Raw genomic sequence first — 21,256 nt, 5'->3', positions numbered from 1 at the left:
GGAGCATCAGCTGGACCAAGAGCCCTTAGTTCTAACCCCAGGTCGGCCTCCTCCTGCTCTGTAACGGGGAGCTGGTCTTCTCTCCTTGGGCCTCAGTTTGCTGCTCTGTACAGTGACAAGTTGGGCTCCATGATTCATACTCACAAAGCTGAGAGTTCCTCCTTCTGCTCACAAGTGGCAGAGCACCAGCTGTGAGTCACGCGGGGCCCCTGCCCCCAGGGGTTTCCCATCGATGGGGAGAGACTGGCAGTGCCTTAAGGGGAAAACAAAAGCCAGACCAGGGTCAGCTAAGGGCCCTGTCAGCTGCAGGATGGAGGGGCACATGCATGGGGAACAGATGGAGGAAAAGTTTAGAGCAGGGCTAAGTGGGAACAGCGACCAGCCTGTGTAAGGGTAGAGATGGAGAGACAGGCCTAATCTGGAGACAAGATCCCTAGGACTCCGTGACTGGCTGGCTGCAGGGTTGGGAGCGGGGGGGAGTTGGGAGAAGGGAGTGGCCAGGTTGTCACCCGCATTTCTGTTGTGGGTGACAGCTGGCCAAGTGAATCCGTGGACTGAGACAGGAAAATGGAGGGTAAGAGAACTGGGGGTGGGGAAGGGCTTGCTGAATTGAGCCTTGTTGAGTCTGCAGCGCCTGGGAAACATTCAGGAGCACATCCAGGAGGCAGCGCATAGACATGCCATCGGATCGTGTTTCCTGAGCCAAAGGCCGGGCCCCAAAGTCTGGCTAGTGACCTCACAGGGACAACAGACCTAGGTTTTAAGTCAGAAGTGACCCCAGGAAATCTGGGCCTCTGGATGCTGCTAGATGAAGGAAAGGGGAGCCAAGCTGTGTGTGGGTCACCCAGGAAGGTCCTGGGGCCATGAGGAACATTCCCACTGCAGGGGCAGCAGCAGGAGGGAGGGTGCGGGGGTGGGAGGGTGGGGGGAGGCCCTGGGGAAGGAGTCTGGGAGGGAGCCAGCAGAGAGGGGGAGCCCACAATCATGGAGATCCTCGACCACTGGGGAGAGCTCTGAAAAGGCAGGAATGACCGAGGACAGTAATCATAGTTGCTAGCGTTGTTTATCTGCCAATTGCAGGCCGAGCTCTGTGCCAGTTGCTTTCCATACCTTATCTCGTGACCTGCTGAGATGTGTCCCCTCATTGTTTCTGTCTGTGGAGGAGGAAACAAGCCCAGGGGGGTGCAGTGTTTCTGGGGGGTGCGGTGTTGCTGCGAGCAGCAAGGGGACGAGGTCAGAACTAGGGAGTGGTTTTCAGGATCTCCTAGCAGCGGAGCAGGGAGAGGCATTCACAGAGGGCTCTGTGAGGAGCACAGAGCGGGTCAGCAGGGAGAGGCCAGGCGGCCATGGGCTCAGGACCCCAGGAACTCGACTCCTCAGCATCCTGGAACATCGGGTTCTGGTCTGGTTGTCAGTAGCACCCAGGTCTGCAGCCTCTCTGCCAGTCATGGGCCTTGAACCTGGGGCTGGATCCGGGGGCACCTTAGCGGCTCTTCACTGGGATCTGCCCCCCCATCCAACTGATCACCAAATCACAGGGACAGGGATTCTGTAGTTTCCCTTTCCAATTTTTAGTCCGGTCAGCCCTCTTTTTTCTTCCTTCCCCTCCTTCTTCCCTTGGTCTCTGCGAACAAGAGCATTTGCGTGTGTGTGCACGTGTGCGTGCATGGGGGTGGGGTGGGGTGGTTGTGTAACCTAGCCAGGGCCCAGTCACTAACCTTGCTGACTCTCTGGGGCTCAATTTCCCCAATAGCCAAGGGGTGTGTCATCAGCTCACCTGCCTATCTTCCCCAGGCTTGATGAAGTCACCAGAAATTCAACCTGGGTGCCCTGGGCCGCCGAGCCTCTCCCTTCCCCCTTCCCTCCCCTCTTCCCAACTTTCAGTTTCTGTTCAGATCCTGGGTGCCACGGGGAAGAGGCAGCCGAAGGGGTGGAATGTGGATTGCTTACAACTTTCCAACCAAAATTCCCCTCTTCCGGGGGAGTACCTTTAAAAGGGAAACTGAAACCCTGTCCGCCTCCAGTCCCCAGTCCCACCCCTTCCTCTCCACACTGTTCGGACCCTTTGCTTCTCCCATTCAGCCTCTTCCTCCAAATGATCTGGTCCCACCTTGCAGCTTTGTGACCCCTCCCCTCGCCTGGCCTCCCAAGGCGCACCCCGTAAAATGAGGACACTGAGTGCCACTTGAGGCTGTGACAAGGGTTCAGTGGGGTGTTTTAGGGTTGAGGCAATTGTAGTGACGAAGCATCACGTCCTAGCTGTGTGGCTGGAGACCTGCTCCGAGCCTCAGTGTCCTCATCCGCAAAGTGGGAATGATAATAGCCAGGCCTGGGGTAATTGTGCAGTAAATGAGCCGGTGCCAGCAAGCGAAGCCGTTCTACCCATCACCTGAGGCGCAGAGCAGAAGGGAAGCAGCCAGCAACATTCGCAGGTGCGACTGAGTGAAATGCTGGGCAAGAAGGAGGCACCAACTTGGCATTCAACAATGTGCCCATTCCCTTCTGGGCCTGGGGGGAGGGGGAGACAGGAGGCCAGGAGTCCCTGAGATGACCTTGCATCCCATCCCTCAACATTCTTCTGGGGGCAGTGGTAGAAGGACCCCCGGGCTGTTCTAAGGATGCTGAATTATTCAGAGGGCGATTTATTTGGCTCAATCAATTCCTTATATGGTAAAGGAGTCTGTCTCTTCCCAGAACCCTGAGGAATCTCACCCTCTCTTCCTGCAACCCAAGAAGTGTCCCATTGGGATCTTCTCTTAGTGACTTTTCCTAGAAAGACATGCTAGGAAGTCCCCCTCTGATACATCTGTCTGTCCCCTCCAAGCCTCTCCTCAAATTCTCCTTCCCTCCTGTCTACCCAGGTGTCCTGATATGCTGGTGGCCCTCCCTGAGCGCTCCAGGTCGTGCCTCAGAGAGATCAAGCTTGCCGCCTATCTTCTCTCTTTTTCTCTGGCTCACTGGACTTCGACTCTACTGGCTTTTCAGCTCCTCAGAGTGTTGAGCTTCCCCTGCCTCAGGGTCTTTGAACACGCTGTTTCCTCTGCCTAGAATACCTCTCTCCACTTCTCTATTTCCTGAATTTCTACTCTTCTCTCTCTCTCTTTTTTTTTTAAAGATTTTATTTATTTATTTGACAGACAGAGATCACAAGTAGGCAGAGAGGCAGGCAGAGAGAGAAGAGGAAGCAGGCTCCCTGCTGAGCAGAGAGCCCGATGCGGGGCTCCATCCCAGGACCCTGAGATCATGACCTGAGCCGAAGGCAGCGGCTTAACCCACTGAGCCACCCTGGCGCCCCTTCACTCTCTCTTTTTTTTTTTTTTTTTTTTTTTTGAGCCACCCAGGCGTCCTTTAAGATTTTTAAAATTTATTTGACAGACAGAGATCACAAGTAGGCAGAGGCAGGCAGAGAGAGAGGAGGAAGCAGGCTCCCTCCCAGGACCCTGAGATCATGACCTGAGCTGAAGGCAGAGGCTTTAACCCATTGAGCCACCCAGCCGCCCCCACTCTCCTTTTTAAGATGTTATTTATTTATTTGAGACAGAGAGTGAGGGAGAGAGAGAGAGAGAGAGAGAGAGAGGGAGAGAGACCATGAGTGGGGGTGGAGAGTGGGAACAGCAGAGGGAGAGGGAGAAGCAGACTCCCCTCTGAGCAGGGGCTTGACACGGGGCTTGATGAGGGGCTCAACTCGGGGCTTGATCCCCAGGACCCCGGGATCATGCCCTGAGCCCAAGGCAGATGCTTAACTGACTGAACCACCCAGGCACCCCTCTACTCTTCTCTTAAAACCCAAATCAAACCACTCCCGAAGACCTCCAGGTAGAGAGGCTCTCCCCACCACATACTCTATAGCTCTGGGCTTAGGGCTCTCACTACTCTGTTACCCAAGATGGGAACCTGACAACCGCCCCCCTCAGCTCATCATCCCCCCTCCTCCACCTCCAGGATGGCGGCCCTTCTCACCTGTGACCGGGGCCTGCACCACAGCTGCCTTCCCGTGGTCTTCTGTCCCACATCCAGCCTCTCTAGCTGCTCTCCTCTGTCTCAGGGCCGCTTTCCAGTAGAGGGTGCCCAATAGATATTTCTTGGCTGATGGAGTAAATGTACCGAGAAAGGCAGAAGGAATGAAAGGGATGTCAAAATCAAACATGTCCTCTTGGCTTGAAACCTTTCTGTGGCTTCCTACTGCCCTCGGGGTGTCTGTCCCTTATACTGAAGGTTTCACCCTCAGTGCCCAGGTCACAGTCTGGACTGTCCGCCAAACTATAACCTTGCTCTCCCTGCCATTACACAGGGAGTCCCTCGGCCTGGACTGTCCCTTGGCCAGGCAGCAGGGTGGGTGGTTGCAGTCACCCAGGCAAGACACGATGGGGACCTGAACTAAAGATATAGAGCACAGCCCACACCAGCATTTCCAAGCTGCACCTGTTGCCAGCGTGGGGGCTTCCACACGTAGCTTTGGAGTCAACGTCTGAGATGCCCGTTAGAGGCCCCGGGGACAGATCAGGCTCGAAAATGGGTCCATGAGCCTGGACTTCAGAGTTTGGGGTGTCCCAAATTTGAACAGGACTGGATGGATGGATGGATGGAATTCACCAGAGAAGGAGTGGCTCGAGAAGGCAGCTCCAGATGCTCAACAACATTTCGACTCTGGGAGGGGAGCTAGCGGGGGCAGCTGACGGTCAGTGAGAAAGGAGGAGGTCCAGGAGTGGGGGTGTCCTGGAGGCCGAGGGAAGCAATGGTTTCCAAAAGGAATGAGTGGCCCACCATGTCACATGCTGCTGAAAGGGGGAGGAAGATGGAGTGTTCAGGGGGCAGAAGAGGCGGGACTTAGGGAAGGACTAAGAACTGAGGGAGCGAGTGCGTGAGGAGGGAGGACTGAGCACGATGCCCAGGGAGGACCCAGCTCAGGCAAGTGGGGGGAAGGAGGTGCCACGCCGCACACGGGAGCCTAGAGGAGGAATGGTGGGTACACATGGAAATGGAGAGGTCAGTTTGGGACAGGCTGAGGAGGGGTGACTTTGGGATGTCATTAGGATCAATGGGTCTAGAGCAATCAGTGTTGGGAGAGTAAGATCTATGTGTGTATGTGCATGTGCACATGTGTGTGTAAGTCTATATGCTGCTGACGACTGAAGTCTGTCTCTCTAGCCTAGATCTCTCCAGGACTCCAGCTATCCTTGGAGATCACTCTGGATGGCCCACAAGGACCTACAACAGCAGGAAAACAGGCCCCGTGGACTAGAGGGGACGGAGCTGTTGGCGGGAAAACCAGGGAGAGACAGGTCCAGATGAAAGCGATAGTGGCTGGGATGAAATGAGGCCAGAAGGCAGAGGAGAAGACAACATCCAGAGACGTTCAGGGAGCAGAGAGCTCCAGAGACAGGGACTGGGTCCCATGTAGAGGGAGAGGGGTTGGAGGTGGAAGGGAGATGCTTCTACAAGTCTGCTCCTGTGAGGAGCTGGAGTGGAGCTCCTCTGTTGTTACCTGTTTTTGTGACTGAAGCCCCCACAAAGGGCATGGGATGAGCCATCCATAGGCCTCATGAGATGGGGAAGGGGGCTGCTGTTGGCCACTGAATGGCCAAGTAAGGGTAGCCCCCCAAAGACTCCCTCATCTAGCCATCAGTATCTTCTGCCAGATCTTTGTAGGGAGGCTTGGACCAGGATCCACTCCTGGCCTCAGCCTCAGGTAGAAGCTGGGAGAGTGTGTAAGAGGGAGCACAGGGACAGGTGCCCTGAGGCCTTGGACCTGGGTGAGGGCCAGAGGCTACTCACTGCTCACCAGCATCGACTCTGAATCCCCGGCTCTAGACCTGGAGATGTCATGAGGGGACCATGTCCCTTCCTTGCTTGAACCCTGTCCATGGTTCCCAACCTCCCCCTGGAGAATGTCCAACCCCTTGCTTTGGTGTTCAAGGTCTTGGAAGCTCCAGGCCCAGTTAGCTTCATTTTAGGCAGAGCCCCGGTGGCTGCCCGTCTCACAGTTACCTCAATACGATGACCATTTCAGCCTATAAACGACCCAGCCTTTCTCCGTGCTGCCCATTCAGCCTGGAGGGCTATTCCCGGTGTGTGCCTACCCAGTGCCTGCCATCAAGGAACCCCTCCTGAGGTCTTTCCTGACCTACCAGAGGACTCACTGTGCCCCTAAACAAACTAACGGCACCCTCCTGTGGCACTTCACTGAGCTGGACTATGTCTCTGCTTTCCTCCTGCTATGGCACTGTGAGAGTCTGGAGAGCAGGAGCCGGTCCTGTTCCTCCATTCTTCCCCGTTGAGGGGCTTCAGGGTGCGGGAGGAGCAGAGACAGGGGCAGTGGAAAGGTCAGGAGTGACAGCCCTCCCAGCCCTGCGGGTTCAGTCTAATTCAGCGTGTGGGTGAACGGGGAGAATTGAAATGATCACCCCAAAGAAGAGAGAGGCGAAAACGGCTTTATTTGGGCAGCGAAGGGCAGAAATATGGAGATCCCAGGGGAGAGACCAATGGCAGAGAATCTTCCCCACAGAGAGAGATGCGGGAGTTTGTGGTGCTCTGAGAACACCTCCCTGCTCGTCCTGGCCTGGCTCCAGTCAGCCTTGGGACCATGATGCGATGAACCTGAAGCCTGTCTCCCCGGATCCCTGGAAGACAGACATCCATGACTCTCCTCTGGAACCTTTAGGCAGAGGGTGTGTAGCTGGGCACCCCACACTGACTGGGGTCACACACAGCTCTGTCACCAACTAGTGGGTGTCCTTGGGCAGGTCATGTAACGGCTTGGAGCCTCAGTCTTCTCCTGAGGACAGTGAAAATAACAGCAGTACCCGCCCCGAAGATATGTGATTAAGTCTCAAAAAAGAAAAGGCATGCAAAGTTTTAGCACACTACCTGGCAGAGAGTGAATGAGCAATACCTATTAGTTTTATGATGATTACTGTTTTGTCAGGACATCTGGGTTCTGATCCCAGTTCCGCCCCATTTCCCTCTCTGGGCCTGCCTGAGTTTCTGTCCGTAAAATGGGGTGTTGAAGGACTAAGTGAGAAAATGGATGTGGCAGAGGCTTCCAAGATGAGAGATCACCCTTCACCTCCCTGGGGCTGCACGGGGGTGATCACCCCCATTCTGTCAGGTCTTTACTGGCTCTGTCCAGGCAGGACTCCTCTGCCCGCAAGCAGAATGAGAGGAAGGACTGTGGTTAGATAGCATGAAGGACTTCCTGCCGGGCTACAGGATGCTAACCCTGGAAAGGAGCCAGAGGTCGTGGGACTGAGGCTGCTGGGGAGAGGGCCTGCTTCCAGGGGACTGGCCAGGCCAGGCTAGGCTAATGAGGCCAGAGTAGCCCAGAGGGTGAATCAGCTCAGCAGTGACTTCACTTCCAGACAGCCCGGAGGGGCCCTGTTTAAACGTGCCTTTCAATTCTCAAGATCACAGAGAAACAGAGACACAGCAGCAGGGCTACTCCAGGGCGGACAGCCAGAGGCGAGGGGCCACGTACCAGACATAGGCTGTTCCCTCCACTCAGAACACTCTTCCCAGAGTCTAGAGTGGCTGACCCTTCATCCTTCGAGCCTTGTTACCTCCTCAGACAGGACTTGACCAACCCATGCATTCACTCAACATCTACTGAACCTCTATTACGAATCAGGCACTGTCGTAGACAAGACAAAGTCCCTGCCCACTCCATATAAAGTAGCACATGGCCCACCCTATTCTTCTCAAACCCAGCACACTGTTTATCTCTGACTTCTTTCTATTGTTTCTCTAACCAGAATGTAAGCCCCATGAGGGTAGGGACTTGGATACCTTGTTTTACCAATGTGAACCTGATAACTCAGGGTATAAATCTGACACAAACTAAAATAGGCCTTTGATAAGTATCTGTTGAATAAATAAGTGGACAGAGAGATTAGAGACCGATGGACAACCAGAGAAACAGTCATGCTCAGAGGCAGAGTCAGACGTTCAGAGAAACACACAGGATGACTGCCATGACTGTGACTTCAAGGCCACCCAAGCCTTCCTTTCTCAGGCCATTCAGCTTGGTTGCTAGGCAGGAACCTTGTTTGGAACTCTATTTTACTTTATGCTTATGATTATGATTATTTAAAAAAGATTTTATTTATTCATTTGCCGCAGAAAGAGAGTGCACAAGCAGGGGGAGCAGCAGGCAAAGTGAGAGGGAGAAGCAGGCTCCCTGCTGAGCAGGGTGCCTGATGTAGGGCTAGATCCCAGGATGTTGGGATCATGACCTGAGCCCAAGGCAGACGCTTAGCTGACTGAGCCACCCAGGCGTCCCTATTATTATTATTATTATTAAAGTAATCTCCATGGCCAACGTGGGACTCAAATTCAGGACCCTGAGATCAAGAGCTGCATACTCTACCGGCTGAGCCCGCCTGGCACCCCTGTATTATTTTACCTTTTTAGGTCCCTTCTGATGAACAGAAATTTTAATATAGTCAAATCTGTCAATCTTGTAAAAACTGTTCCTGGCGGTCAAAGAAAGGAAGGGATGAATAACCGCACAGAGTCCCACAGCTGGCCCGAGGGGTCCTCCCCACTGCGGATCAACCCCTCCAGGTATTGGGAGTCTGAGAAGCAGCGGCTGCGGAGGTCCCATCCGTACCTTGCCTTTCCCCCAACCATCTCCGCTAAGCCCCGCCCCTGGAGCCCCGCCTCCTCCTCCATCGGCCGCGCCCTCTTTTGGCTCCGCCCCTCACCAGATCTCACGGGCGCAGGGGAACTAGATGTCTCTTCCTCTTGCCCAGGAATTGGTAGTTAATATTCTGCCATCGGTGCTTCCACCTAGAGAGAGGGAAAATTGTGCAGACAGAATGGGGGCAAGGCTCCGCCCCCGTCCACGCCCATTTCGCCTAGCCCCGCCCCTTCCTCCCACTCTCTGCAGCCTCAGGCCCCGCCCCCCCAATTCCGCCCCCTCCTCCTGCTCCCAGGCACCGTCAAGCCCAGTCTATCCAATCCCTGACCGGCCCTGGGCTCTGGGGATTCGCCCCTCCGTCACAGGCCCCGCTACGCCACACCCGCTCCAGGGCCTCCGCCCCGCCCCGCGCGCTCACGTGAGGCGCGGACGCGCGCCGTAGCAGCTGGGCCAGCGCGCCGAGGGGACGTCAGCCAGGCCGGTGGCCCCAGGCAGCAGCAGCAGGTTGCGCGTCGGCCAGCGCCAGGCGGCGCCCGGCGGGCGGCGGCGCTGCGGGCTCAGCCAGTAGTCGCCCAGGCTGCGGCGGGAGGCGGGCGCCGGCAAGGCCGGGCCCCGGCAGCCCCAGAAACACAACTCCTGGTCCAGGCGGTGCGGGGGCGTGGCCCGGGGCCGCCTGCGGGGGAGACGGGGCAGCGGTCACCTCGGAGCACCACGGGCGGGGAGAAGGGGGCCGCCTCGGATCCGACGCGGCGAGGTCTGCGTCGGACTCACTCTTGGTGGAGGGACTCTTTAGGGGGACAGGGAGGGGCACTGGAGGACCTCATCGGGGTCCTCGGCCCGGACGCCTCCTCCCCCAGCTGCTGGACCAGACCCCTTTATGCCGCCGGCGCCTTCCCCGGGGCCCCCCTCACCGGGACAGAAGAAAATTCACCACGAAGTGGGCAGTCTCGGTGAACAGCATGGCGTCCAGCCCGCCCAGCCCGACTTCGACCTCTTAAATACCTGCCGGGGTGTGTGTGGGGGCGGGGAGGCCTGAAAGCCCATAGTCCCCCCGGGACAGCCAGCCGTTTTTAGCAGGAGGCATCAGCGGGCAGAACGGGGTGGGGGTAGCACCAGGCCCTCTGGCGTGCGGGGTCTAGTCCGTGGTCTGACCTCATCAGCCGTTTTGGTGGGAGGGGGCCAGGCACCAGATTTTGAGATCTTCTGAGACACTACCACTCCCCACCCTCCCCACCCCAGTCCCCAGGACCAAGGACGGTAAAGGCGGCAGCAAGAGGGGGCCAAGGGCAGTAAGGTCAGCTGCAGGTTAGATAAACCTTACCCATGGCGTGCTCAGGCAGAACCCACACCTTAAAAGGTGGCCCGCCTCCCCAGGCAAAAGATCCCCCCACCTCTGCCTCCCAAGGCTCTCTTACAAGAGCTTTTTCCCTTACCTCAGGGCACTTTCAAATGTGAGAGGTGGCCACCATCTAGAGACATAATATGAATGAACTTCTGGGGAATCCAGAACCCCCTAAACTGTCTCAAAGTTCCAAATACACATATATTTCTGGAAAGAATCTGGAAAGGATCTCTGGCAGGATCACACTGCCGGTCCAAGAAAAAGTTACAAGCTCTTGATCTGGTCTAACACACTTGCTTGGGAGAAGGGGAAACTGAGGTTTAGAGAGTGGTTGAGAAAAGCCAAAAGTAAAACCCAGCTTTCATACAACTCTGCCCACTCCTCCAGAGGGTGAGACAACCCTGTACCCTCCTTCTGAGTGGAGCATGGGGTTCAGGGCTCAGCTCAGGGCTTAGAGCCCAGGCTGGGCCCTGCTCCCCAACCCCCTGGGATCTAGAGGAACTCACTGGCCCAGCTCCCTTTCCCACACTGCCAGTTTGGGCTATTTCCCCCTCAGTGACTCACACTGGCTGCTGGGGAGAGTGGGCAGCTGTTCCGTGCCCCCAGGGCCCAATACAGGCCCTCACTTGCCCCCCAATTGTGCGGCCATATTTGGGGATTTAATCTCCTGTTTTTCCTCCTTAGGGAATCTCCCTCCCCTCATCCCTTCCTCTTTTCCCTATCTCCAACCTCTCCCTCCCTGATGGCTCCTTCCCAGCAGCAAACAAACAGGCTCTAGTCTTTCCTATCTTTGAAAAAGAAGAAAGCCCTCCCTCAACCCTATGTCCTTCTCCAGCTCCCCTTCACAGCCAACATTCTTGAAAGAGTTGTGTACACATGCTGTTTCCACTTCCTCACTCAGCCCCAGCAATCTGGCTTCCTCCCCCACCATACCACAGTAACAGCTCTGCTCCTCAAGGTCATCACTGACCTCCTTGTTGCTAAAGCCAAGGGATGGTCCTGAGTCTTTATCTAACTTGACCCCTTAGCAGCAGCTCACTTCGATACAAATTCTTCCTTCTTGAAATACTTTTGTGTCCTTGTTTTTCTGGACATTGTGAACTCGTGATTTTCTTGCCATCGTACTGGCTGCCGCCACACTGGCAAATTGCTCATCCTTTGCTCACTGCTTAATCATGGCCTAAGGAAATCTCATTGGTTCCCATGCCTTGGGGGTCTGCCTCTGTTAGAGACTCACTTCTCACTTTCAGCCTTCATCTGTCTTCTCTGCCCCACACCTGTCTCCTGGCACCCCTCCTACCTCCCTCCTCCAGATGTCCCACCTCCCAGAAACATGCCCCACACCTGCCCTTCCTCCCATCCAGGTTCCCTAGCTTGGCCGTTTCCTCAGTTGCCAGAACCAAAAATCTGGGTTTTGTTGTAGGCGCTTCTCTCTCTTTTCATATTGAAACAGCTATGAAATCCTATCCTCTCTAGAACATTTAATTTTTTTAAAAAGATTATATTTATTTATTTGAGAGAGAGATTGAGAGAGAATCTCAAGCAATCCCTCTCCATCCACCCACCCCACCCCAGCCATGGAGCCAGACTGACTTGGGGCTTAGTCCCACCACCCTGAGATCACAACCTGAGCTGAAATCAAGAGTCTGACGCTTTATCAACTCAGCCACCCAGGTGCCCCACCCGGACATTTTAAAAATCCCGTTGCTTCTCTCCATTTCCACTGCCAGTGAGTGCCTGGTCCAAGGCCCCCTCGCCTTTCACCTGGGCCCCCGCAGCCGCCGCCTGACTTGGAACTGCAGCCACTCTCTATCCCTAACGTGGTCTGTTCCCACAAAGCAGCCAGGATTGTCTTTCCAAAATATGAGTTTGTCCCTCTGCACAGTGTCTTCAGCACCAAGTTTACCCTTGGCATCTACCAGTCCCAGTGTCAGGGATATTCCCCTCATGTCCTTGCCTGGGTCACTGCTGCTCCTCTCAGCTCCATTGTCCTTCGGGGAACCATTCCGGGCCTCCTAGCTGGCTCTGCTGTTCCTTCTCTTCACAGCACTGGGGCCTCTCCTCTGTGGCCTTCTCAAGCATTCCCTAGCTAGTCTAATCGGTAGACTTTCTACCAACTCCTGAGCCCTGCCCCTCGAGGCCCCTGGAGTGTCAGGATGAACTTGACAGAGGCCCTGCCCTCAGTGAGTCCCCAGTGTGGTGGGGACGGCAGGCATTCACTGGGGATCAAGGAATGTCTGAGTACAGTGGGACAAGCAGGTGCTATGAGAGGGGAAGGTCAGGTGGTCTGAGGAGCCTTCTGGGAGAAGGGACAACTGGTGGAGGTCGGAAGGGTAAGTGAGGTTGAGAGAGAGGCTGCTCCAGGCAGAAGGAGCGGCATGCTGAAAGTGGAAGAATGTTAGGTGAATCGCTAGGGCATGCCTGGTGTGGCTGGATAAGTGATGGAAAGAAGCCATCGATGAGGGGTGCCTGGGTGACTCAGTGGGTTAAAGCAACTGCCTTCGGCTCAGGTCATGATCCCAGGGTCCTGGGATTGAGCCCCACATTGGGCTCTCCACTCAGCGGGGAGTCTGCTTCCTCCTCTCTCTCTCTCTGCCTGCCTCTCTGCCTACTTGTGATCTCTGTCTGTCAAATAAATAAAATCTTTTTTTTTTTAAGATTTTTAATTTATTTATTTATTTGACAGAGAGAGATCACAAGTAGATGGAGAGGCAGGCAGAGAGAGAGAGGGAAGCAGGCTTCTTGCTGAGCAGAGAGCCCGATGTGGGACTCGATCCCAGGACCCTGAGATCATGACCTGAGCCGAAGGCAGCGGCTTAACCCACTGAGCCACCCAGGCGCCCAAAACTTTAGGCCTGGGAATGACTGACTCCGAAGCTTATGACTGTTTTTATTTTTTATTTTTTATTTTATTTTTTTTTTATTTTTTTTATTTTACAGATAGAGATCGCAAGTAGGCAGAGAGGCAGGCAGAGAGAGAGGAGGAAGCAGGCTCCCTGCTGAGCAGAGAGCCCGAGGCGGGGCTCAATCCCAGAACCCTGGGATCATGACCCGAGCCGAAGGCAGAGGCTTTAACCCACTGAGCCACCCAGGCGCCCCTAAATAAATAAAATCTTTAAAAAAAAAAAAAAAGCAGCAGCAGCCATCGATGAGTCTTAAATAGGAGAATGGTATGGCTGGGTTTGTGGTCTTCATAAATAACTCTGGACTTGGGCAATGACGGGCCCCTGTGGGGCAAATGGACTCTGGTTGCCTGGAAAGAAGGTGAGGGCAGAGACAGGGAACGAGAATATTTGTGTTGGCCTCACCCCGGAGAGTGGGTGGAGAGAGGCCCGCAGGTGCTGGGACACCGGTATCCCTGTGGTGTCCAACCCACTGACCTAGCTGGTGTCTGGTTGCCTGATGTCTTCCCTTGGGCCCTCATCCAGCCTTTTCCCTGGAAGAGCAGGTGGAGGCCCGAGAGGCAGCAGGCTGCTGTGAGGGCCTCGGAGGAGGCAGAGGGGAGGAGAAGGGGAAGTTGGGCCAGAGTCCGGATGTGACGGGGTTTCAGGGAAAGTGGCATCTGGGGTTTCCTCAGAGTCTGGAAATTCCACTCTTTCTGGTTCCCCTTTAGGACCCCCCCACCCCCAGTTCTGAGATGCTCCAACTCAGGAGACCAGTCCCTGGAAGCCCTCTCTAGGCTTTCCAGGGGCTGTGAGTTTCTGTCTGAAGGGTTGCATCTGTGATGGGTCCCCAGGACTCAACAGTCCCTAATGTTAGCACCCACTTCCCATGAGCTGGCCCAGTGCCCATGACCCATGACCACTTGCAGTCCTCCCACTAGTCCTTGGAGGCATGTAGCTTACTTATCCCCATCGTATAATGAGACTTCCAGGGCTTAAGGAACTTGCTAAAATTCCCACAGCTTAAATTTGAACGAAGATTTGACTGACATCAGAGGCTGCTTTTAACTCTGTGCTATATTAAGCCTGTCGACCCCCTGGTTGATTGGCTCAGTAAGGGAAGGAGGTTTTGTGGGGTATTTGCTTATGGTTGGGGTGGCTGTCCCCCCCCCCCCATCAAGCAACGGGAAAGGGTAGTACTGACGTCAATTGTTGCCATGACGATACAGCAACCTTTTCCCTGCCATCTCCATGGTAACCTGGGGGTCCATCTGTACTTCGCCCCCTCCTTCTAAAAGGGGGTCCTTTAGGGAGGGGCTAGCTAATAAGGTGTCTGAGAGGCAAGTCAGGGGAAGCCGTAATTGGAGTATGACCCTTTTCCCAGGTCCCTCCCTATTCTTTGGGCCCAGAGAATAAGATTGGGATCAGGGAGTCCTGCCTTAGGGTCTGGGGGCAGCTTTACCCTCAAGGGCGAGGGAGGCAGCTCTCTCTTTCCCACTTAGCGATTCCCCTGGAAATGCCCCCCAACCAAGTTCCTAGGCTCACAAACGGAAAAACTGTGAACTGGCAGAGAGAGGCAAGAGGGATTCCCCAGCCCTCTCCAAGGCTGGACATCACCCAGGCCCAGGGGACATGACTGGCTGGCTCTCTGCTGCCCCTCAAAGCCAGAGGTAGGAGCAGCAAGCAGCCTTTTTTGCTCAAGCGCTGTCTGTGCCCGAGACTCCTGCCTGGTGCTGGAGATGCACGCAGACTTCAAGCAGGTGTCATTAGCCCCATTTTACAGATTTGGAAATGGAGACTCAGAGAGGCTAAGTAACAAGACCAAGTTTGCACAGTTAGAAAATTGCAGAGTCGGGACTCAAATCTAAGAATTTAGGCTGGTGACTTTTCCGGGGGACAAAAGAAGAAATGGTAACAGGATGGACAAGGGGAAAAGAAATCGGTGAGCGAGTGAGTCAGGTTGGAGCGTGTCATGCTGTCACCTGTAGAACGAAGCTCAAATCCAAGGCCTCCTTGATCCAGCTTCTCTTCTGTTAGGTTCTTCGTCAGATCCCCTGATTTCTGAGCTCTGTCAGGGCCAGGGATCTGTCAGATTCAAGTCTAGGTTCTCAGCACCTGGTGTAGCCCATATAGGTAGGTGTTGGAAGAAGGTGATTGAACTGATTTCCTGGAACGCCTCCGCACTTTCCAGCCTTCAGGACTTTGCGCACAATATTCCCTCCACTTCGTGGAACTAACTGGCCCCAGGGTCTGACCCCTCCAGGCAAGGTGTCTGTAATGTTCGCCTCACTCACTATCCAAGCATATGGGGGATGGCTGGCAGTCAGTCTTTTTTTTTTTTTCTTCTTTTTAAAAAAAGATTTTATTTATTTTAGGGAGAACGAGAGAGCTGACGGGGAGTGGAGGTGGGGGAAGCGTGGAGCCCAATGTGGGGCTTGATCCAATGACCTGAGATCATGATCTGAGCATAAACCAAGAGTCAGACACTCAGCTCAACCAAGTCACCCAGACACCACCTCCCTTTTTTTTTTTTTTTTTAAGTGTATGTATTTGTTTAAGTAAGCTCTACACCCAACGTGGGGCTCGAATTTACCACCCTGACATCAAGAGTCGCATGCTCTTCCAACTGAGTCAGCCAAGAAGTCCCCCAGTTTTTTTAAACTAGTAAGGAAGGAACTTGCTGAGGTGAGGTCTTCTCCCCGCTAGGCTGTATGAGTCCGTGAGGGCCAGTGCCCGTGTCCTTCAAGTTCACTGCTGAATCCCCAGTGCCCTGCATGGGCCTGGCTGATGGACTTGTACTGACTGAGGTAGGGAGAGCCCAAATGAGAACCCAGTGGTCTGACTCCTGTCACACTGTCCAAGGCTTCTCATTGCCATGGAACAGAATTGCCACCCTGGCCCCTGCCACTCTCTCTCTCTCTCCGAGCTTCTTTTCCTCTCAGGGATACCCAATCTTTACATAAGCTCTCTCTGCTCCTGGAATGTGTGTTTTGTTTTCCATTTCTTCCCATTGTTTTCTGGTGATGCTGTCCATCACCTGGCCATTCTTCCACCTCAAGGGCAGGTTCTGCTGGCCCAGCTGGATCAATTACAGTCTCACATTTCCCTGAAGATGGTAATTGGCCAAAACAGTGCGCATGCGACTTAAAAGAAGGGCAAATCACTGCCCTTCCCAAGGTCAGGTAAACTGAGGCTGGGAGAAAGCACGTCTCCCTTCCAACTGCAATTTCCAAACTGCCACAGCCATGTTCCCTGCCCAGAGGAGATAATCAGGGATAAGAGATGAACAAAGGAGCAGTCCTGGTGGGCCCAGCAGACACTCTGGTTTCTACAGTTCTTCCTTTGAGCTTAGGTATCTGGAAAGCTTTTATTCTTCCCAGCCACTGGAAACGACCAATTCCTTTTTGGCATAAGTTAACTTCATTTGTTTGTAAAGGAGAGACCTTACCAATACAGAGGCCAATAATTTTTTCTCTCTAAACTTACAGTGGTCTTCTAAGGAGGGGGGTGACTGTTTACAGGAAGGCCCCCTTCTAGCACAGCTGCAGCACTGCCAAGTAGGGCCTGCCAGGCTGGAGTTTGATGGGGATGGAAACAGATTACTCCACTTAACAGAGGGAACTGAGAGCCCCGGGGGCTCTCTAAGAATGGAGGAGGTGGGGAGTAAGGAGGAGAGAGAAGTCAGCACTGTGGCCTGAAGCCACGGATTCTTCTGGTGGGTGAAAGGGAAAGAGAAGCATGCGAAGACTTTCTAACACCAGGGTGTTTGAAGGACCTGGCACCGAGTGGTCAAGTCTTAAACCCTCACTTTGAAGTAGACCCTTTATTGGCAAACATCCTCTCCTCTTTTTTTTTTACTTTTTAATATATTTTTTTATTTTACTTTTTTAAAGTTTTAAATTCCAGTTAGTTAACATAGTGTAATATTAGTTTCAGGTGTACATTATAGTGACCTCTTCTCCTCTTTTAATGAGTCTCCTAAGTTTGGGACTGCCTGGGAGAGAATTAATGTGGAAACTGAGAATGGTGGTCCTTTTGGGTGAGTGTGGGATTTTGAAGTACTCTAGGGAGGGCTGGGAATTCTACCCCATGTGGATTAGGGGTGTTAGGTCCTTTGCCTTTAGATTTCAGGGGACAGGAGAGAGAGAACCTGACCTCTGGGTTATGTGTATTTTTTCCCCAATATTAAAATAATACAGACTCATTAAAGCAAAACTGGAAAGTGGAAAATACTTGTTCAGCTAAATGCTCTACTTCCAGGCATCCTTGGGTCATGGATGGATTTTAGAGTATTAAGTCTGAGGACACTGAGAAGTGTGCTAGCCTATCAACCATCATCTGCGGGAGCCGGGGCAAGTGTCTCAAGGCTCTGTTCCCTCGCCTATAAAAGGGGAATGAGAAATCAAGGTGTTTCAAACGACTTCTCTCCCAATCTTTTTCTGGTCCCGCTACTCCTAGGAGAAATCAGGCTCTAGATGGTCCCTAACACGAGCCGCCCAGGGTCACAGAACAGCAGGTAGCAAACTCTAATTCCAACTCGGGAGCATTAAATGGGCGGGTGTGGTTGGCTATTCTCTTTATTCTGAGTTGTCTGTCCAGCCCCTCCAGTCCGGAGCTTCTCTGGACCCCCGGAATCCAGCACAGCTATGCGGATTGCATTGGAAAACCCAGGAGAGGGATGAGAAGGATGAGGCCAAGGGCCGAGGGGAAAGATAATCCTGGAAGGGGTCAGGATCAGTAAGAGGTTGGGTGGGTGGGGGCCTTTGGGGGGACGGGGAGGGCCGGCCTCTAGGGCTGGGTCCGAGGGAGGAGGCCGCCAAGAGGAAGGAGCTGTTGGATGGGGTGGAGCAGTTTGCGGACCGATGGACGGGACAGACATACACGGCCAGCCCTGAGTGGAAAGAACAGTTTATGCTGTGCTTTATTAAAATGTGCATCATTCTTTTATTTTAAAATGTGCATCATTGTCTCGTGCTCGGCGCGCGCGACCTCAGCGTGGTGGCCCGCGGCGGGCCTCGTCCCCGCCCGGCTCCCGCGGAGCCGCCGTGCGCAGGCGCACTCAGGTGGCGCGGGCCCGGGGGCTCCCGCCCATGGCCAGGTAGACGTCGATGGGCACGTGCAGCAGCGTCAGGCAGTGGCAGCCCGGGCAGCGTCGAAGCGGCCTGAGGAAAGCGGGGCCCGGCCTCTGCTGTTGGGACCGCGCCCGGGGACTGCACCCGGGCCAACCCGCCCCCATGGGGCTTCCGCGGTGCCGGAGGGTGGGAGAGGCCCTGACGCTGGGACAGGGTTCTGGGCAGGGAAAGCCTGGACGCAGGCGGTCCGGAGTCCCCGCACGGCGGGGACGGTCGGGGGGGCGGGAGGGGCCGCGGGGAGGGCGCCGGCCTCACCTGACCGGGTTGTGCTCCGTGGCCACCGGCTCCGGGCTGTCCTGGGACTCGGGGGCGGCGGCAAGGCCAGGGGAGTCTCCGGCCTCAATGGGGAATCTTCGACCCTGCGGGGGCTCCTGGGCACTCATGTCCAGGCCCCGGGGCGCTCTGCGAGGGGAGTGGCGGTCAGGCCGCTCCCGGGCCGCCGGGCGCCCCCTGCCCGCGCCCGCCCTCTGGGCTGTTCCTCACCTGCCGGAGGCCGAGGCCGGTCCCAGGCTGGAAGCAGCTGCCGGACCCCTGGCCGCGGGAGGACGCTCCGGTCCAGGCGGAGCCCGGCAGGTGTCTGCGGCGCGCCGCGGCCCGGGCGTCGAGGGGGCGGGCTGCATTGTGACCCGGGCCGCGGCGCGCTGACCTCACAGAGCCCGTTCCTCTCGCTGGGAACCACCCCCCCTCCCACCCCCACCGACTCGGGAGGCCCGGCACTCAGCGCGGCCGCGAGCCGGGGCTGGAGCGCTCCGGCCATGGCGCCTCGGCACTGGGTCGGGCGGACCCCCTGCAGCCCGATGGGGGCGCAGGAGGCGGCTGCAAGCAGCCACGAGGTGGCGTCCACGAAAAGGAGGCGCTCATCCCGGGCAGCGCGCAGACTCCCCCGAGCGCCCCGGGGCGGGCTGCGACTCCCTGCCCGCCTGGGGGACGGGGGCGCGGGCGCGGCGAGGACTTAACCCGTGGTGGGTTTGGTGGTGGTGATGGTGAGGGCAGGTAAGGGCACTGACAATTTTGGCCAAGGGTCACACAGCATTTACATCACAATTGGGCCGGAGTTTTAAAATGTCTGGCCCTCTCCCTCCCCACCACCCGTGGCTGCTGTGTCCAGACGGAGAATGTTCTAGCGCTGGGAGCGGCTGCGCATGAAGTCCTTGGGGGGAAAAGGAGCAGGCCAAGGGCGATGGTGGAGTAGAGCTGCCTCACCGAGGCAGCATGAGCTGAGAGGGTGATAGGAAGGAAGGAGGCGCTAGACAGCATGGAGGACTTTCTGCTCTCCAGTGGGTACCAGCTGGGCAAGACCATTGGGGAAGGGACCTACTCAAAAGTCAAAGAAGCATTTTCCAAAAAACACCAAAGAAAAGTGGCAATTAAAATTATAGACAAGATGGGAGGGCCAGAAGGTGAGCTGGGGCCCCTTTGGAGGAAGGGAGGGCTGGTTGAGGTGGGTGGGCACTTCCTCCAGTTGGAAAGGATCATCCCCTCCTCCCCTTTGGTCTGGACCCAAGGAGTGCAAGGGGAGTTTGTGGCTCCGGGGTAGGTGAGTGGGGAAGAGGAGGATGCTGGAAGTCCAGGAACGTCGCACCTCTAAAACCCAAGATTAAAGTGGAGGGAGGTAAAGGGTCGTCGCAGGCACAACCCCCCTTGCTGGGCCTTCTCTGTTCCCTCTGTCCCCCACAGAGATGGGCAGAGAGGCCCTGGCCTAGGCTGGCAGAGGGCAGGAGCTGCTGCCGTGGCAGGCGAAGTGAGAGAAAGGGAGACAGGGCTCGGGAACCGCGGGTCAGGGGGCAGGCATGTGAGGAGCTGGCTCACCACGCTGTGGGCAAATCAGGCCTCATACCTGAGATTCAGTGGTTTTGTCTAAAACCCCTCAAAGCACTTTGATATCTGTGGTCTCACAGGTTGCTCACAATAGTCCCTGAGGGTGCAGGGAGTCGTTCCTTTGAATAATATATTAACTACAAAAATAACAGTGTGAGCATTTTTTGCAATGTCCAAGGAGCTAGACGTTTATGAGTGAATGGGACCCCAGGCACCAGAACCAGACATGGTGGGCAGACGGAAGCTGGGAGGCAGGAGACAGGAGTGGAGAGTTAATGCCCTTCCGGACTTGATACCCCACGTCTTTTCCCATTTCCTCAGAATTTATCCAGAGATTCCTGCCTCGGGAGCTCCAGATTGTTCGCACCCTGGACCACAAGAACATCATCCAGGTGTATGAGATGCTGGAGTCTGCCGACGGGAAAATCTACCTGGTGATGGAACTGGCTGAAGGAGGGGATGTCTTTGACTGTGTGCTGAATGGGGGGCCACTGCCCGAGAGCCGGGCCAAGGCCCTCTTCCGTCAGATGGTCGAGGCCATTCGCTACTGCCATGGCTGTGGTGTGGCCCACCGGGACCTCAAATGTGAGAACGCCTTGTTGCAGGGCTTCAACCTGAAGCTGACTGACTTTGGCTTCGCGAAGGTGTTGCCCAAGTCACGCCGGGAGCTGAGCCAGACCTTCTGCGGCAGCACAGCCTATGCCGCCCCCGAGGTGCTGCAGGGAATCCCCCACGACAGCAAGAAGGGGGACGTCTGGAGCATGGGTGTGGTCCTGTACGTCATGCTCTGTGCCAGCCTACCTTTTGATGACACAGACATCCCCAAGATGCTGTGGCAGCAGCAGAAGGGGGTGTCCTTCCCCACTCATCTGGGCATCTCGGCCGAATGCCAGGACCTGCTCAAGCGGCTCCTGGAACCAGATATGATCCTCCGGCCCTCAATCGAAGAAGTTAGTTGGCATCCGTGGCTAGCAAGCACTTGATAAAAGCAATGGCAAGTCCACCCCAATAAAGCAGGGGGAGAAAGCAAACCCAAAAACCCGCTTCTAAGATGCTGATATGTATTTTACACTTTACTTCTCTCCTGAAACTTACCTACACCCTCCCCAGCTTTACTTCTCTTTCCCTTAAAAGATCTTCATGCAACCAGAGGGCCTCATTCAGACTTCCCTTTTATTACAGCTAACAAGTGATTTTCACACAGGTGTTTAACTCAAGTTAATGAAAAATAGACCCCAGAATCATACACACACACTGGGGGAGGAGAGGGGAAAAGTGACCAAGAGCAACTGGAACCATTGCTCTTGCAACTTCCTTTCCAAATAAAAGCAGAAGCGTTGGGAATGCAGAGACGGCCTCTCGACTCCTTGTCTCAGTGAGAGGCCTGCTAGGGGCCTGGTCTCTGCCTCACCCCAGAGTCTAAGCTGAGTCTGAGGTGAGGACAGGG

At 55.2% G+C, this 21,256-nt stretch overlaps 2 protein-coding genes across 3 annotated transcripts; one reads left to right on the top strand and one right to left on the bottom strand.

The window, feature by feature from the left end:
- Positions 1 to 17,750: 17,750 nt before the first annotated feature.
- FAM229A (family with sequence similarity 229 member A) lies at positions 17,751 to 18,728 on the bottom strand. Its single transcript, XM_047726052.1, has 3 exons — positions 18,475 to 18,728; positions 18,247 to 18,393; positions 17,751 to 18,021 (listed from the first exon to the last, which is right to left on the bottom strand). Exons 1-3 carry the CDS (start codon positions 18,609 to 18,611, stop codon positions 17,919 to 17,921), a joined length of 387 nt encoding a protein of 128 aa, XP_047582008.1. The 5' UTR covers positions 18,612 to 18,728; the 3' UTR covers positions 17,751 to 17,918.
- A 153-nt stretch (positions 18,729 to 18,881) lies between these two features.
- TSSK3 (testis specific serine kinase 3) lies at positions 18,882 to 21,153 on the top strand. 2 transcript variants are annotated; one of them, XM_047726051.1, is made up of 2 exons: positions 18,882 to 18,984; positions 20,131 to 21,153. In XM_047726051.1, the coding sequence occupies exons 1-2, from the start codon at positions 18,972 to 18,974 to the stop codon at positions 20,790 to 20,792; spliced, it is 675 nt and encodes a 224-aa protein (XP_047582007.1). In that variant the 5' UTR covers positions 18,882 to 18,971; the 3' UTR covers positions 20,793 to 21,153. The 2 variants fall into 2 exon arrangements, with proteins under 2 accessions (XP_047582007.1, XP_047582006.1); XM_047726050.1 differs by lacking the exon at positions 18,882 to 18,984 and adding an exon at positions 19,010 to 19,391.
- The last annotated feature ends 103 nt before the right edge of the window (positions 21,154 to 21,256 follow it).

Source organism: Lutra lutra, chromosome 4, assembly GCF_902655055.1.
Source record: "Lutra lutra chromosome 4, mLutLut1.2, whole genome shotgun sequence".
Taxonomy (NCBI): Eukaryota; Metazoa; Chordata; class Mammalia; order Carnivora; family Mustelidae; genus Lutra; species Lutra lutra.
This window is presented reverse-complemented; position numbering and strand designations above follow the sequence as displayed.